Raw genomic sequence first — 15,934 nt, forward strand, 5'->3', positions numbered from 1 at the left:
GGAGGCATCGATGCCACAGTCACCTAGTTTTTTAACTAGGATGGGGTGAGAGACGGTGTCAAAGTTTCCTACCTTAAACAGTGCGTTTCATTGCTCTTCCTATCTTCTCTGGGGCCATAATGACAATATGGTGTCTTCTGCTTCCTCTGTGATGTTTCTGGTGGATACTGGAAGGGGTGTTCTGCTTCTTAGACATTTATGTGTTGGTTATTTTTCAATAATGTCATGTAATGGATGTTTTTTTTGTTGGGCTTTAATTGCCAGGTCAAGCAGTATTCCAGATCTCTTGATGTTATGAGGGGGGGATTCCTGCCAAGATGAATATGTTTTCCCGTTCCACGTATATCAGACGCCACTTATTGTTCATAGCGCAGAGTTCAGGGCACTGTCCAGTTTGCAGGTGTGGGCACAGGGAGACAGTGTTGAGGTGGTCCTCTGTATATTCAGCTTCAGTCACCACTGTTTAAGGTAGGAAACTATGAGTTCCATGTCATGGTTCAGTTTGGCCTCTATCAATGATACGTTATTACTGGCAGTAGCAAGTGCCAGGTCATTTGCATGCATGTATTTGGTTGATGTGGTACATACATATTCTGCTGTGTAGATCTTAAACAGAGTAGGAGCTAGGACAGAGCCTTGTGGTACTCCATTCCTGAGTCTCTTGTGATAACGTGTCTTTTCATTTGATGTACTCAAAGTAAAGGACTGATTCAAGATCATTGTCATAATGAAGTTAACCAGAATTTTATCTGGTAGTGTGGTAAGCAGTTTATACTGAAGGCCTGGGTGCCCGACTGTGTCATAGGCCTGAACTGAAGCACTCTCATGCCCCAGCCAGCCCCTTCGCAGCACACTGAGCCAGGGGGAGTAGTCTTGGGCTGGCAGGGCTGCTCCCCTGCCAGCTACAGCTGCTCCAACCCAGCTCAACATGCCGTGATCCCTGGTGCACATTCAAATGGCACTCCTGGGAGTAATAAACACTGGAACAATAATCTCTGGTGTTTATTGCCTCACATTAATTGTATGTGTAGAAGCACCCAGGGAGTAAAAAAAATGTCTATCCTCACAGTACAAAAGGAAAGGCAGTAGGAAGAGGTGTACAAGAGGGACATAATGGTAGGCACCAGGAAGGCAATTTTAACATGTGACATAGCTGAAGAAAACATTCATACAGGGAGAGCTATGGTATGAGAATGAGGAAGTAGGAATTATTTTCAAAGCAACTTCCTGTATAGTGTGCATGAGATCTAACTGCGACTGAAAGAAGTCAGAGAGGAGGAAGCCACTATGGCTGAGGTGATCTGGATGCCAGCTGGGGTGCTAGTGCTGGAGAGGTTAAGGCAAAACAGCTCATGAAGACATCAAGGGGAAAAGAGGCTGAGTTGTAAAACAAAGACTCAAGAGGAAAGGAAAGGATTCAAAACTGATTCTGAGTTCAGGAGCCTGGATACTACTGAGGTAAGGATAGAATTACTGACCAATGCAAGGCTTAATCCTGACCCTACTGTTGCCAATAGCAAAGCTTCCACTGATTTTAGTGGTACAGGATCAGGTCTATAGATAATGAAGGAAGTGGGAGGTTGTGAAAGGGAAAACAACAAATTCAGGAATAAGGCATCAGCTGTTTCTTACAAATACTATTAAGAGGAGTATACAGAACAGAAGACAGAGGCAGTGTGTTGTGACTGAAAATTGAGCTATAAACTGGATCAGGAGAATTTTAGTGTGACTTTTTTCACATTAATCAATCATACACCCTCTCCTACCTTCCCTTATTAATGCATCTTTTTTATCTTACGGTTCTACTCTGTGGCAGGTTGTATAAGTTGGCTGCCCCTGAATTCATAAGAAGGAACATTATTAAATACCCAAGAGTAGTTTAGCTAACCGGTGCTGGAGTGCAGATTTCATGACTTGAGAGGCAATGCCATCTTTTATTTGACCATATTAAGGCATGTCTCATGCCTCTGCATAGATTATATACTTCACAGGCTGATCATCAGCACAGAGCCTTTTTTCCCCTAATGCAAAGCAACCAACTGATTGCACAAAATAGCTTGAAACAACTGTGTTTGAAATCTCCTAGTGCTGAAAGTCCTGATGCTGTCAGTTCTCATGTACTAAAAGCTGTTACCTTCCCATTCTCTGGTTCACATGCATACTCTCTTGAGTCAAGACAAGCAGAAGTCTGGGTCTTTGCAAACCATAAATAGTGACAATCAATTGAAATTCCCCAAATCCCAAATTGCTCTATTGAAATTGAATGATGAAAACAGATCTACAGAGATAGGTGGCTGGCAGCGGCGTGGTTGGCTTGAATGGACTGGAAAGACATAAAAGAAGATCTGAGTGGATTTGCACAAAAGTTTTGGTCTGAGGTATACAGGAAGAATTAAAACTTTGGGGCTAAAATTTCCAAAAGTGACGTGGGCCATCAGAGGCCCATCTCCCATGGATTTAGACTTCTACCCCACTTTGAAAATGTTTCTCCATTGTCTTATTTTCATGCTTAGGCAGTTGTGTGAAACTCTGGAAATGTCAATATTGCCATCACTGTTCTGACTGCAGTTTCTTTAAACATGCTGTAAATTAGACAATTCTAACCGTGGACTCCATGGCAGCACAGACCTCAGTGTGAGTAGAAAAATCCACCTGAAAAATTGGGTAAACACTCATGTGTAGCCCATTAGTAGCACTGTGCTGCCAAAGCTACATCACTTGTAGTACCCGAGCTGGCGAATTTAAAGCTACCTTGAGTATGTGTACACCTAGTCACTAGGGCTGTGCAAAATTTCACGAGGTGTTTTGTTTAGAAGTTGTTTCAATGTGTTTTGAGCCTGAAACAGTGAAATCAAAATGAAACAAAAGGCTTTGAAACAGCTTTGAAACAAAACAAGGACACTCAAAATGTCTGGAAAGTTTTGAAACATTTCGAGTTTCTAAGGTGGGCTTACTTGACTTTAGCCCAGCACTGGAGGCACTGGTGGTAGCGGCAACCTGAGCCTGCCTCCTCTCATCCAGCATGCAGATCTGAGGGCTCGCACCTCTGGGAGGAGTCCAGCACAGTCCAGCAACCCTTGTGGAGGTGCAAGCCCCCGGATCTGTGTCCAGATGAGAGGAGGCTGCCTCTTCCATCTGGGAAAGGTGCTGGGCGCGGGATGCAACCAGCATGGGAGAAGAGTGGCAGCCTGAGCCTCCTCTTATCCGGTGCACAGATCTGGGGGCTTTGACCCCTGGGAGGAGTCCAGCACATCCTGGCAGTCCTGCCGGGGGTGCAAGCCCCTGGATCTGTGTCTTGGATGAGAAGAGGCTGCCTTCCACCTGGGACTGGCACTGGGCACGGGGTGTGCCTAACACTGGAGAAGAGCAGCAGCCAGAGCCCCCTTTCATCCAGCACACAGATCTGGGTGCTCACACCCCTTAGAAGAGTCTGGCACAGCCTGGAAGCCCTCCCGGGGGTACAAGCCCCTGGATCTCTGCACCGGATGAGAGGAGGCAGGCTCAGGCTGCCACTGCCACCTGGGACAGGTGGCAGCAGCAATCTTTTCTAGTGCTGGGTATAGCCTGTGCCTAGCACCGGTCCCAAGTAGAAGAAGCAGCCTCCTCTCATCTGGAGCACAGGTCCAGGGGCTTGCACCCCAGGAGAGCTGCTGGGTTATGCCAGACTCCTCCTGGGGGTGTGAGCCCCTGGATCTGTGTGCCAAATGAGAGGAGACTCAAACTGCTGCTCTTCTCCAGTGCTGGGTGTAGCCCATGCCCAGTGCCAGTCCCAGGTGGAAAAGGCAGCTTCCTCTCATCCTGGGTGCAGATCTGGCAGCTTGCACCCCTGTGATAGTTGCCAGGCTGTGCCAAACTCCTCCCAGGGGTGCAAACCCCCAGATCTGCACACCAGTTGAGAGGGGTCTCAGGCGGCAACAGCAATCTTCTTCAGTGCTGGGCACGGGCTGTGCCTAGCGCCAGTCCCAGGCATCAGTGGTAGCTGCTTCTCATCTAGCGCACAGATCTGGGGCCTACACCCCTGAGAGGAGTCTGGTACAGCCCGGCAGACCTCCTGGGGGTGTGGCCCCCCGCATCTGTACATCAGATGAGAAGAGGCTGCCACTGCCCGCAAGTGTCAGGAGTTGTGTCTTGAAGAGTTTGAGGTGCAGTTTCCCAGAAACTTCTTCACATAGCTCCTTGAAACTTGGCATGGTTCATACCATCCTAAGGGGCTACCACCTGTGCAATTTTCATCCAAATCAGGCAAGAAATGACAAAGATTTAGGTATTTTCATGATTCCCCATTATAGTCTATGGGCGAAACGTCAAGACACGTTGAAACAGCGAAACAGTTTTGACAAAATGAAACAGGATAGTGCTTCAAGACAAAATTAAATGATGAAACAAAACACTGTCCCTTCACTTTGAAATGGCGAAATGGATGTTGAAACTAAACAATGGTGTTTCTCACAGACATACTAGTCACAGCAGCAAATGTAGTATATACCTGTTCTCTGTAGAGCGTGAACAGAGGGGAACAAAGTAGCTCTGGAAACTAGCACTTGTATATCTAGCTTTTAGCCTCCAAATCACTAGTCTGAAGGCTATGCAGCTAAGTTGTGACTGAAAATTGTTTCAGTCTAGTGGTAGTGAAGAGATGTTGTAGCTAGCTATTGTGGTGGTCATGGAAATAATCAAGAGGCAAGAGTTTCTGTGAGTGATGTTTTTTATAGGACAACTTCATGGATGGGATAGATTTAGATGAACTTTTGGGTATCACAATACCATAAGAGACCTGAGGAAAGGTATTGTGATACCTGAAAGCTTGTCTAAATCTATCCTACCCATGCAGTTGGTCCAATAAAAGATATCACCCAACACTCTTGCCTCTTTCTATCTAATGCCTTGTAGACAGATTAAGTGAAAGTATTTCACTACAGTCTTCCCTCTCTCCAACCCCACCCTGCCCCCATGATTGGCACCAGTGTGCATTATTTCTGGCAGTCTCAGCTTAAAAAGGCCAGGAATTAATGGTCATATTGAGTGGACTATCTTTTCATTCCAAAGGCTGGACTGTGTAGTGAAAAGTCGTGGTTTTTTAGTCATGTGAAGAAACTTGCCCTCTTCTTCTCTTATCTGTCCTTTGGACAGAGGCTGTCACTTTTCAAGACTGTCACTTTAGCTACTTTCATTAGCACTTTAATTCACACATAAAATTGATCTCAACTGAGATTTTCTTACCTTGAAACTTTCCTGGGGTTTTACCAGCATGGCTTCTATTAAATTCAACAGGAGTCATACAGCTAAAACCACAGCACTTCAAATACAAGTTGCTGAATGTGCAGTGTTTGACCTTGGAGTGCATCAAGATATAGATGGCTCTAGTAATAATTACTCCAGAGGAGGTGCTTCCTTTCTGTGACTTATTCTGTAATCACCTTGATCTGACAGTTGCTAGATGTGTTTGACTTGGGTGTGAGGACAAGGCATTTGTGATGAAAGACCTTCAGCTCTGGAATTTGTATCCCCTTTGACATTCAGGGTATGTTGTAAGACTCTTGTTCTGCTAATTTTTTTCCCTGAGGTTGAAAGTACCTTTGCCTGGGAGTAAAAGTGGGGTGGGGGAGGAAATTCTGCTGCTGTTGCTATTGTGTTTGTCTAAATATACTGATTTGTGTATAAATTGTTATTGTTCATTTGCAGAGGCAGCAGGTAATGTCTCATTATATATATTTTCCAATGTGTATTGGAAAATAACTAAAATGCAAATGCAGGTCAGGTAAAATAGGAATGTGCCTAAATCATGGTTACGCTTGTTGAAATTCATGGATCAGCTGAGATGAGGGAAAGTTGAAGGCTCTGAGACATTATGGATTGTGTGTTAATGTACTTATCTGATTGGCTGTTAATGATCACTGGGGTCCTGATTCAGCTTCAGATGAGGTCACCAAAAAACTTCCCATTGAGTTTGGTGTGATCTGGATGGGCGCACTGAGTGCAAGCACACGGTATAAGTACAGCATGCTGAAGTACAGTGTGGTGTTAAGAGTCACAGAATCATAGAAAATGAGGGTTGGAAGGGACTTCAAGAAGTCATCTAGTCTAACTCCCTGTTCAAGAGCAGGACCATCCCCAACTAATACTACACCTTGGCACTTCAGTCTATCTTTCCAACACTTATCAGCCCAGTCTTCCAGTCGCCAACCTCTTCCTCAAAACATTAAAAAATATATTGGTCGTATCATTAGATTCTGAGTCAGCTTTCCATCCCTGGAGCCATGATAGGTAAAATTAATAAAGTCTTCAGTTCAAACAATAACCCAGACTTCTGCTTGAGCTATTAAACCAACTTTTGTTTAATTCCATCAGATACAACTCTAATCTCTCATCTAATTTATCTAATTTCACAAGATAAAAAGCCCCACAATAGAACTATGTAGCAAACCTCCCTCCCACTTGTGATGCCCTCAATGCTTCTAAAGTTATACAGATTTGGCAAAAACTTTTAAAAATCAAAGAAGATGTAAATATTCACATCTTTTATTACCATAAGGTTTTCAGGTTACCATAATTAAAACTGTTCCAATAACTAATTGTTTTTTGGATTGCTTACAGTTCTGAAAAATAAAAAAAAATATTGTTACAGGTCAACCAAATGTGAAGATTTTTAAAAAGTGTTGGTGAAATGAAACCTAATAAAAATGTTTTGGTCAAATTAAATATTTTGCCTCAATTTTGAACATTGTATAACCTTTAAAAACAACAAAAAAATCAATGTGAAAAATCATTTTGAATGAAAAGCTCTGAGCCTTTTTTATGAACAGTTTAACAAAATTAACATTTATTTGCAAAATACCTCAGCTTCACTGAACCTCCATTTTTCTTTAAAAACATTTCTACACAGACAATTTGCCTATCTTTAAACACAGCAGCAAATGAAGCAGAGGGTTTGTTTATTTATTTATTAGGTAGAGAATTACTTTTTGTGCACACCAAACTAAAATATATGCAGAACCGGAATAGATCTCTCTTTGGGGCATGCTTCTTATTTATTTTTAGGTATTTCAGTGGGTCTCCTGGCAGACTGGGTTAGGGTTAGGGTTGAGTTTGGGGTTCCTTGGAGCAAAACACTTCCCTCTCCTAAATAGGAGTTAGTTGCCTAAACTCATTTAAGGATCCCAGCCCAAGTCCCTTCATACCTTTGTGGTTCTCAAACTTATCCTCTTTCTGATACAGGTCTGTTGATACCACAGAAATGCAATTCTGTAATCTCAAATGTAATAGTAGGTATTTAGAATTGTGTCTTCCCACAGTCAAACTGTGCCAGACACAACATGCTTAGTAAGCTAAGTTATCATTACATGTGTGAATCTAAAGATTATATTATTTTTAGCTTGATGAAGCAGAATAATAATTTGGGGTGTATTTGATTTTTCCAGCAAATTGGATCATCATAAAATACCATGCAATTACTGCATGTTAGAGGTCCCTGAGATCTTTGCCCTCTTATGTGCTTAATGGATAAAAATGTCATCAATTAATAGTAAACGTGAATTAAGAATATTTATTAATGGCTGCCATATGTTGCAACTTAGAGAATGTTTTAAAATATGCTCTAGAGGACCTCACAAAAAGACATCATCATAAATAAAGCACACTCCCTAGTGAGAAACACCTTTTTTTGGTAAGGATTAGAGGATCTCTTTGTCATGAACATCTGGTTCCATATCCTTTTACCACTTATGAGTGGGACCATACTCCTTCATTCTTTTTTCTTCAGTGCTAACTCTCTAGTGAGAAGAAGACCATGTAGATAGAGGAAGTTGTTAGTTGTTTTCAGAATGCAATTGATCCAAGTTTTCTTGACGACTCCTCTGGTTTCATTCATTTCATCCCTTATGTGCAGTGGCAAAACAGTTAAGGTGTGTTGTTACAGCTTCTTGGTACTGGAAGCAGAATAACTACCCTGGAGTGGCACCTCAATGAAACTAATTGGCCTGGCTGAAAAGAATCACACTTATTTTTGTCATGTCTTTGTCAAAAACTAGATGTTTTTCCAGAATTGTGCACAACTAATGGCTTTTTTCATTGCTGCAGCAAGGTCCTCCTTTGTACAAGTCTCTGGGGTTGGCAAAAGAGCATGTGCATCATAGTCTGCACTTCACCACACTCACATATATTAATTTCATTAGAGTTTCCCCATTTGATTATGTTTGTTTTTGATCTTCCAGTTTCCATATGCAGGCAATTCAGGCATTGCCATATTGGCCAGTCTAGATCCACACCTCTTGGAATTGCCTGCTGGGTTTCCAGGTCCGTTTCAGAGTACCTGATTGCATGTAATGTTTCCTTCCATAACCTCAGTCATGTCCTGTAAGCCACTGTGTCCAATGGCACAATGTTATTCACAAAACTCTTTCATGTTTTAAGTTACTTACTGTGGTGTGGCCATAGAGTGGACACCTGGTACCTTCCATCTGCCATGTTCTTTCTTTTAAGCTCATTGCCTTTCTTCTGATATTAGGTGATGCAATGCCAGTAAGTACAGGCTATCCTTCGGTGTTGGCTTTAGACGTCCTGTTTTTTCATGACAGCTGTCATTTAGAACTGGGTTTATTTTCTTGTCATGAACTGATTGTTCCCACCCTGGACATGTATACTCTGCAGTGAAGTAATACAAGGAAATAGCAGTGGTTCATAATGTAGCTGGGTTCATTCTCTACTTTGAGGTGACAACTTTCAAAGTATGTTTTTGCGTGCGCTGACTTTCCCTTTTATCTTCTTGACATGTACTTTGAAGGTAAGTGTTCAGTCCAATGTTATCTCCAAGTGCACAGGGTCCATGTGATCAGTCAGTGGGATTCCACCCCAGGTGATGTTTAATTTCTGCTTGGCTTCTCTATGGTGTGCACGAGAAGCTGTGACCTGCATCTTGGTTGGGTTGGTGCAAAGTTGGTTCTTATTATAGTAATCTGAAAAGTTATTCAGTGCTCATTTCAGTCTGTTCTCAACAATGGTGAAGTCTTTCCTTGAATATGAAGCTCTTCTTATTACTCCATATAGGTTGGTCATTGGTATATATGTTAAAATGGATCAGTGATAACACGCTACCCTGTAGGAAGCCATTTCATTGCTGTCTCCAGTGGCTCCGTTTCTTGCACAGTTCTACGTAAAAATGTCTATTCTCCAAAATAGATTGGATATGCTATGCTAGTTGGTATTTGTGTGTCATATTGTAGACTTTGGCAAGCAGGTTTTGGTGGTTGACCGTGCCATATGCCATTGATAGGTCTACAAACACAGCACCTGTTATAATCCCTTTCTTGAATCTATCTTCTAACTGCTGAGTGATGTTCGGTATTTGGCAAAGTACAGGACTTGCCTGGTCTAAATCTGACTTGTTCTGGTATTAGATGTTGTTTGATATGGGGTGAAAGGCAATTGAGAATAAGGTATTTGTAAAGCTTTTAAAGATGGCATAGAAGTGACACTGACCTAAAGCTCTCTGAGCCAGAGGCATCCTTCTCTGGCTTTAATAGATCTATTATACAGGCTTGTCAACATAATTTAGGTATTCTAAGGATTGATAAGCAATTGTTAAAATTAAAATTAAAAGTTAGCATCAAACCAAGATTGCTCTACTACTTCCAGTAGCTGAACTGGTTTAAGTATCTCAACATGCAAATGTACCCTTAAAGCCTGTATTCAAGGATCTGCTCACCTGTCTTCTGGTCCAGTTGTTGGGTAATATTGGATACTTCATGTCTTCTCAAACCAATATGTACAAAACCAAGAAACCTCCAAGGAAAAGGGGTATTGAGGAGAGCCATATTCACCTTTTATTTCCAGGCAAGTCAAAATCAGAATTTCAGCCTCAAGAGTCTCAAAACTCTCTTTGTCATAACAGGGGCAGCCCTATGGCTGCCTGGCCATAAGAGCCAGGCAAAGCAGCCTGCACCTAGGAGTGCACCCAGGAGGCAGGGGGTAAATGGAATGGTTTCCCCCCTCAGGGAGTTGGTTTTTTTCACAGTGCAACTAAGTATCATTAACATATTGTGGCGTGGGAGCAAATGGGACACCAGAGATAGCTCCAATGGAAAGCACACCATGGGGCTGCTGTTGGCAGAGCCAGTGCTGCTACAGCAGTAGCAGTGGCAGCAATATCAGCTGCTTTCAGAGAGCCTGAGCAGTAAGACTTCCTTTCCCCTCATTTGCCTGCCTGCCCCCACCCTCCCCAGCTAAAGTGTCAACATAGTTGTGTTCCCTCCCACTCTAACCAGCCATTTCCAAGGTACTGAATGAGCTTGCCACACCTCTGGTTCTTAACATTTTTCACATTAATTCTTTGTGCATATAAAGATAAGTGTTTCTTCTTCATTGCCTCGGACTTGCTCCTATATCCTTCCACTGTGCTCACATGTGTGAGCATGTGACTTTTGCATTCTTTGTTTTTTAATAATTATTCTTTTCTAACATGTACTTTCACCTAAATGAACTTCTCAAGAAAACTGCCAAATATTTTGCCAAGTATTTTATAATGTGTATACAGTTATAACCCTATTGACGTTTTAGCTGTATAGATGAGTTTAATGCGAATGAAAAAAAATCTCTAGATACAGACTGGATTCCAGAGAATACAGAGCTTGGGCAAAGGTGAGAAAATAGAAATGATTATTGAAAACTTGTCTGATTTCCAGAAAAAAGAGGAAAGATAATCTAGAAATGGGACTATCAATAAAGGTAGTTCTCAGTATCAAAAATTATGAGCACCAAAGAATATGTATCCATGGCTATTAGGGCTGTGCAAAGCTTTGGATGATAATTCAATTCAGAGGAGATTCGGCCCTATTTGGTGGCCAAATCTCCAAATCTGAATTGAATCAGGGGACCAATAAAAAGGCCCGAATCGATTTGAAGCTCTCTGAACCTTTGGAAAAGATTCGGAGAGCTTCGCTGATTTGGGCAGTCCCTGCCTGCTGCAGCCGGGAGCTGGAGCAGGACTTGAAGCCGGTAAATAGGGGGCAGGGGGGGCTGAAGAAGGGAGGAGGGGGCTATGGGGGGACCTCTGCCAGGCCCCAGGCCCCCCACCCATGGCTGCCTCACCCATCCCAGCTCCTGGTGCTTTAAAAAAAGTCCCCAATCACAGGGTGCTGCTGGGCAGGGGGGCAATCTCTACTGCCCCCCACTGCCCCATGCTGCATAGGGGGCTCTGCACGAGCCCCCTTACCCTCTCCCCACTGTCCCAGCCCCCCCCCTCCATGGCTGCCCTTCCCACCCCAGCTCCAGCCATTTAAATGAAAAAAAACCTGAAAAAAACCCTGAGCTCACCAGCTCCTGCAGAGGCCTTGGGGCTTTGAGGGGCTCGTGGAAGAAATGCTGTGAAAGCCAAACTGTTTGGCAGATAAGCAAACACCTTCTTTTGGATGGATTCACATTAGATATCCATTTGAAGCTAAATCCAGAAACCAGGCTTTTGACAACTTCCTCATTTGGTTTTTAATCTCTTAATTCAAAATCCTGATTGTGGAAATCCTGTGTTTATTTGAACAGATCCACAACAGCTTGGCCAGTTGAATTTAGTGATGTTGGAGGGTGGTGGTGTGCAAGGCCATTATGTTCTGCATTCTTGAAGACTAAATAATAGGCAGAGATACTAGGCAGAGATACTATAAAAATATTCATGACTTAGAGATACAGAGAACTTGATTAATTTTTTTTTGCCTGTTTGTTTTAGAGGTGGGGATGGGCAGTTGTTAAACAATGTCATGAATGGAAAAATTGGGTGAAATTTCTCCATTGATTTTAGTAATTTTTTAATCTAAATGTTCAGGTGCGGTTTAAGAGATTTTGCCCTGAACATTCCTACACACTATTTGATCAGCGAATCCTGCAAAAGGGAATACAAGTGCACGAGACTTTTTTCTTTTATTAAAAAGTTTTGTGAACAATTAAAAGCATGTTTCTTCCTTACAGCATATAATAGAAGCTCTAGCCCCCTGATTTTTAAAGTGCTAATAAAATCAATGGCAGATATATTTTGTTTTGTTTTGTTTTTTTAAAGGAATTAAGTGCGTTAAATTTTAGAGCTCAGTCACTTCGCTTTTTATTATACCCTTTATTCTTTACAGAGGTGTAACTGGGCAGTTCTGCTGGCTGGGCAGTGGTGGTGCCTAGACAGGAGCTGCAGCCAGGCTGCTGCTGGTGGTGGCAGCAGATGGGCCAGCAGCCTAGCAGCTGCTAGTTAAGTCCTCCCTCCCTTCCCTCCAGGAGCTGGTAACCTGGTTGCTCCCCCCACTTTAGTTACGCTACTGATTCTTTGCTATTTTAAGTATCCTTAATTTACAGCGTACAGTGCAAATAGACTGACCTCAGGTGATGGCCTGAGTAACCACCTGTTGTAAATCGCAGGGTCAAGTCTTAGTTGATAAGAATTTCTGGCAAGCACCTTCTGTTCTTATTTGTATGTAAATCTTCTATCATGCTTTTAGCATTCATGAATAAATAAAAATAATCATAAAAAACAGGTTTACTCCACTAATAATGTTCTTTCAAGGTAATACTACAAAGGGAAAGAAAAGGTGAATAGCTTCATTGATATTACCTAGATTCACAAAATGTTGCCTTGGAAAAATGGAAGAAAACAAAATGCCCTTAAGCTGCAAATTGCACCTCTGCCTTAGCAAAGGAAAAAAAAAATGTAAGACTGCATTTGCATTACTTTATGTGATATGAGAAAACACATTTTCCAAGATAACATTTAAATCTCCTATCCTTCTCCCAACTTTTGTTCAGAAAGTTAGGTACAAAAATGTATTTCCTATGGAGTCCACCAAACTTTCAAAAAATGATGTTATTACTGGTTTCTTTTCAGAACAGTCTAGCCTAGCAGGCAGAGCACTGCTATATGACCTTGCTATATGACTTTGGACAAGTCACTTACTTTCTCTGTTCCTCATTTTCCCTATCATGTAAAATTGAGATAGTTATATTTAACTTTCCTGTGATCTTCTTTTGGATCCAGTACAGAAAAGCCCCAACTGACAGCCAGGTATTGTATTTTTTCCATAAGTATTCTGCACAATTTTAAATCTAATATCCAAAACCTGGAGTTTTTAAATATTTCAGGATTAGCAATGAAAAAATAGGAAAAGAGTATGAATATTACATGCATTTGTGAAATCTGGCACCACTGAAATTCAGACATCTCACATTAATCCAACCTGACTGATTTGCAAGTCCAATTTTTTTTAAATGTTGCAACATACCTGAAAAGTTGAAAGGTAGTGGATAGTAAGTTAAGTATCCTCTTGGTTTCATTCATATATGTACATTTCTATGACTCCTAAATAGCACAGAAGATGATGAAAGGAATTCAATATTTTACATATTGTGTAGCTGTCTAACAAAAGTTGTGCAGTCAAACCTAGGAATGATTAAAAAAAAATATCATGATCAGACAGGCATTTGGTATCTATCTTGTTTGAAAAAATTAGTTGTCTGAGTCCTGTTTTCAGTAGACAGGCATCACATTAAATGCTGCCCTTTCTGAAAGTGTCTGGAGAGGGGCCAAGGACTGAATGAAAATTAAACCACCAGTAACTCCATCAGTGGGCTGAGATGTGGGGCAGCCTGGAAAGATTAGAGTATCACAACCCATGCTGCTCTATTTCTGTGGACAAAAAGAAAATTTTATATCTAGCATTGTTTATCTAATGCTCATTTCAATAAGTCCCTAAAATGGAAGGACAGTTCAGTAAAAAGTATTGTGGCAACAGTGTTCCTTTGATGGATATGAGCATGACTTTAATCATATAATCTCACTTTCTACTTAGTTTCAGCTACATCTGTACCAGATTGTACAGATGCTGATGGATCTGTACTTCTGCTTCAATATATATTGCAACATTTTTATTGCATTCCACAGGTCCTCCAGTAAACGTTACTTGCAATATTTTTATCAACAGTTTTGGATCAGTCACAGAAACCACAATGGTAAGTGCAATGATGCCACTGGCAAGAAAACAACAATACTTGATGTATATCATGAACGCAACCTGTCAATTTTTCTATTTATTGTTCAACTTGCAGGTCCTCCTGTAAATGTTACCTGCAACATATTTATCAACAGCTTTGGTTCAATAGCAGAAACTACAATGGTGAGTGGGACTGACCATTGAAGCCATCTTGTGAAGGCATGGGATGTAATTTAGAATGACACTATTATAATTTTGGGACAGTTACTTAGTTCTTAACCTACCCAAATATATGTATGGAAGTACGTTTAGCTGGGTGTTTTATTTATTGTAGGAAATGGTACTTTTAAATAATAAAGAGTTAGGGTCATCTGTGTTGTGATTATTGCTATGACTGCAGCTCACACACGTATGAAAGCCAGTTTTAAATTATCCAGTTTTGGTACCAGTAGAAATGTAGCCAGGGTAACACCAATTCAGTGTAGGCTAATTGCCCAAGTATTCTCCCAGCTTGTTGGGTAGGTTTGCAGCCCACACTGAATCGTATGCTGCCATGTCTAGCAGCTTGCTAATTTAAAGCTGATTTAGGTGTATGTACATGAGCTGCAGTTACAGTAATTTATGGCTAGAGTCATGTGTTTATGGGTAGAGTTAGGTGACTTTTTCTGTAACTATTTTGTTTCCCTAAAGATGATTTTTTTGGGAGACCAAAATTACTCAGGAATTCAGACTGCATGCAGACCATAATTTTAATTATAAAGGAACAAAATTTAGAAAAATTCCAAAATATTTCATTTTGACATTTTCAAAACAAAACATTTTGATTTTTTATTTAAAAAATTATATATATCTATTTTAAAATGCTAAAGTTCAGTAATTGAAAAGGGTCAACATTTAAATTGAAATGCAACATTTTATTTTTGGCCAAAAAGGTGTTTGCTTGACCCAAATTCAAGTTTCCAGCATTTCTTCCTTCCCTCCTCCCCCACAGGAAAATGAAAAATTTTCGTTTTGGTTCAAGCTGATTTTTTTTCATCTGGTGAATCTAAAAAAATAGTCCGTTCCATTAATAACGGAAATAATTTTATCCCTATGAAACTGAAAGACAGAACTTAGTTTTTCATGGGACTCTTTCACATTTGCAAGTCAAAGCTATAAATTAGAGAAATTGGTGGAATGTTTGTAATGAAACTGAAACAACACTTCTGGCTGTAGGCTTTTGGTACAGACCAGAAACTTTAACCAACCTCATCAAAACCTATGTGAGCCTTTTTGTACAACCTTGGTTGTGTTCTTAGTGAAGTTAGACTGTATTTGTATTGTCACGGAAAATGGAAACTAGGAAAAAAATCAATCCAATAACAAGAAATAATAATGATTTTTCCTCAGAGTTACTTAGAGGTTTGCATTTGTTTTTGAAATGCAAAGCAAAACTTAGTTGCTGTTTATCAGACATCAGAAAAGAAAATCCAACAGGTCCCTACATATCTACATCTAAGATGTTAAAATTTCCCCTTATCTACTATTAACTAAAAGGAATCTTAGGATAGTATCTTAGGGCTTAGGCTTCGTTTGAACAAATACAACTTCTGGAGTATTAAAATGCATGAATTTAGTTGATCCAAATTTCACTTCCCTCTCTCCCCATTACCACTGCCACCTGAAGAAAAAAATAGTAAAATGATATTCACATTGCATTTAAATAAAATAAATATAATTCTGAAATAAAATTCAGGGAGATTTATGAGCATCATTTGAGAAAAAAAGAAGGGAGGCTTTCTGAATTAATTACACAGCTACTTTCAGAGGTTGTTTGTTTGTTTTTGAATATTATTCTGTAGTGCTCCCAAATTTCAGTCAGATGAGGTGGCAAATGACTTCTACATCTATTGAAGTCAAAGGCACTAATGTGAGTTAAGTTCACAAGGGTCTAAGCCCCTGGAAATCAATTTTGAGCCGTTTATTTATAAAAAGGCGTATGT

At 40.7% G+C, this 15,934-nt stretch overlaps 1 protein-coding gene across 1 annotated transcript in view; it reads left to right on the plus strand.

Annotated features, from left to right (window-relative positions):
• LOC109302296 (glycine receptor subunit alpha-2-like) overlaps window positions 1-15,934 on the plus strand; it is a 90,740-nt gene that overhangs the window by 30,147 nt on the left and 44,659 nt on the right. Inside the window, exon 3 of the mRNA XM_019523857.1 lies at window positions 14,068-14,135. Within this exon, the coding sequence (XP_019379402.1) occupies window positions 14,068-14,135 (68 nt within the window). The remainder of the gene's footprint in view (window positions 1-14,067; window positions 14,136-15,934) is intronic.

The sequence above is a fragment of the Gavialis gangeticus genome, unplaced genomic scaffold (genome assembly GCF_001723915.1).
Source record: "Gavialis gangeticus isolate Ggan-Ray unplaced genomic scaffold, GavGan_comp1, whole genome shotgun sequence".
Classification (NCBI taxonomy): domain Eukaryota; kingdom Metazoa; phylum Chordata; order Crocodylia; family Gavialidae; genus Gavialis; species Gavialis gangeticus.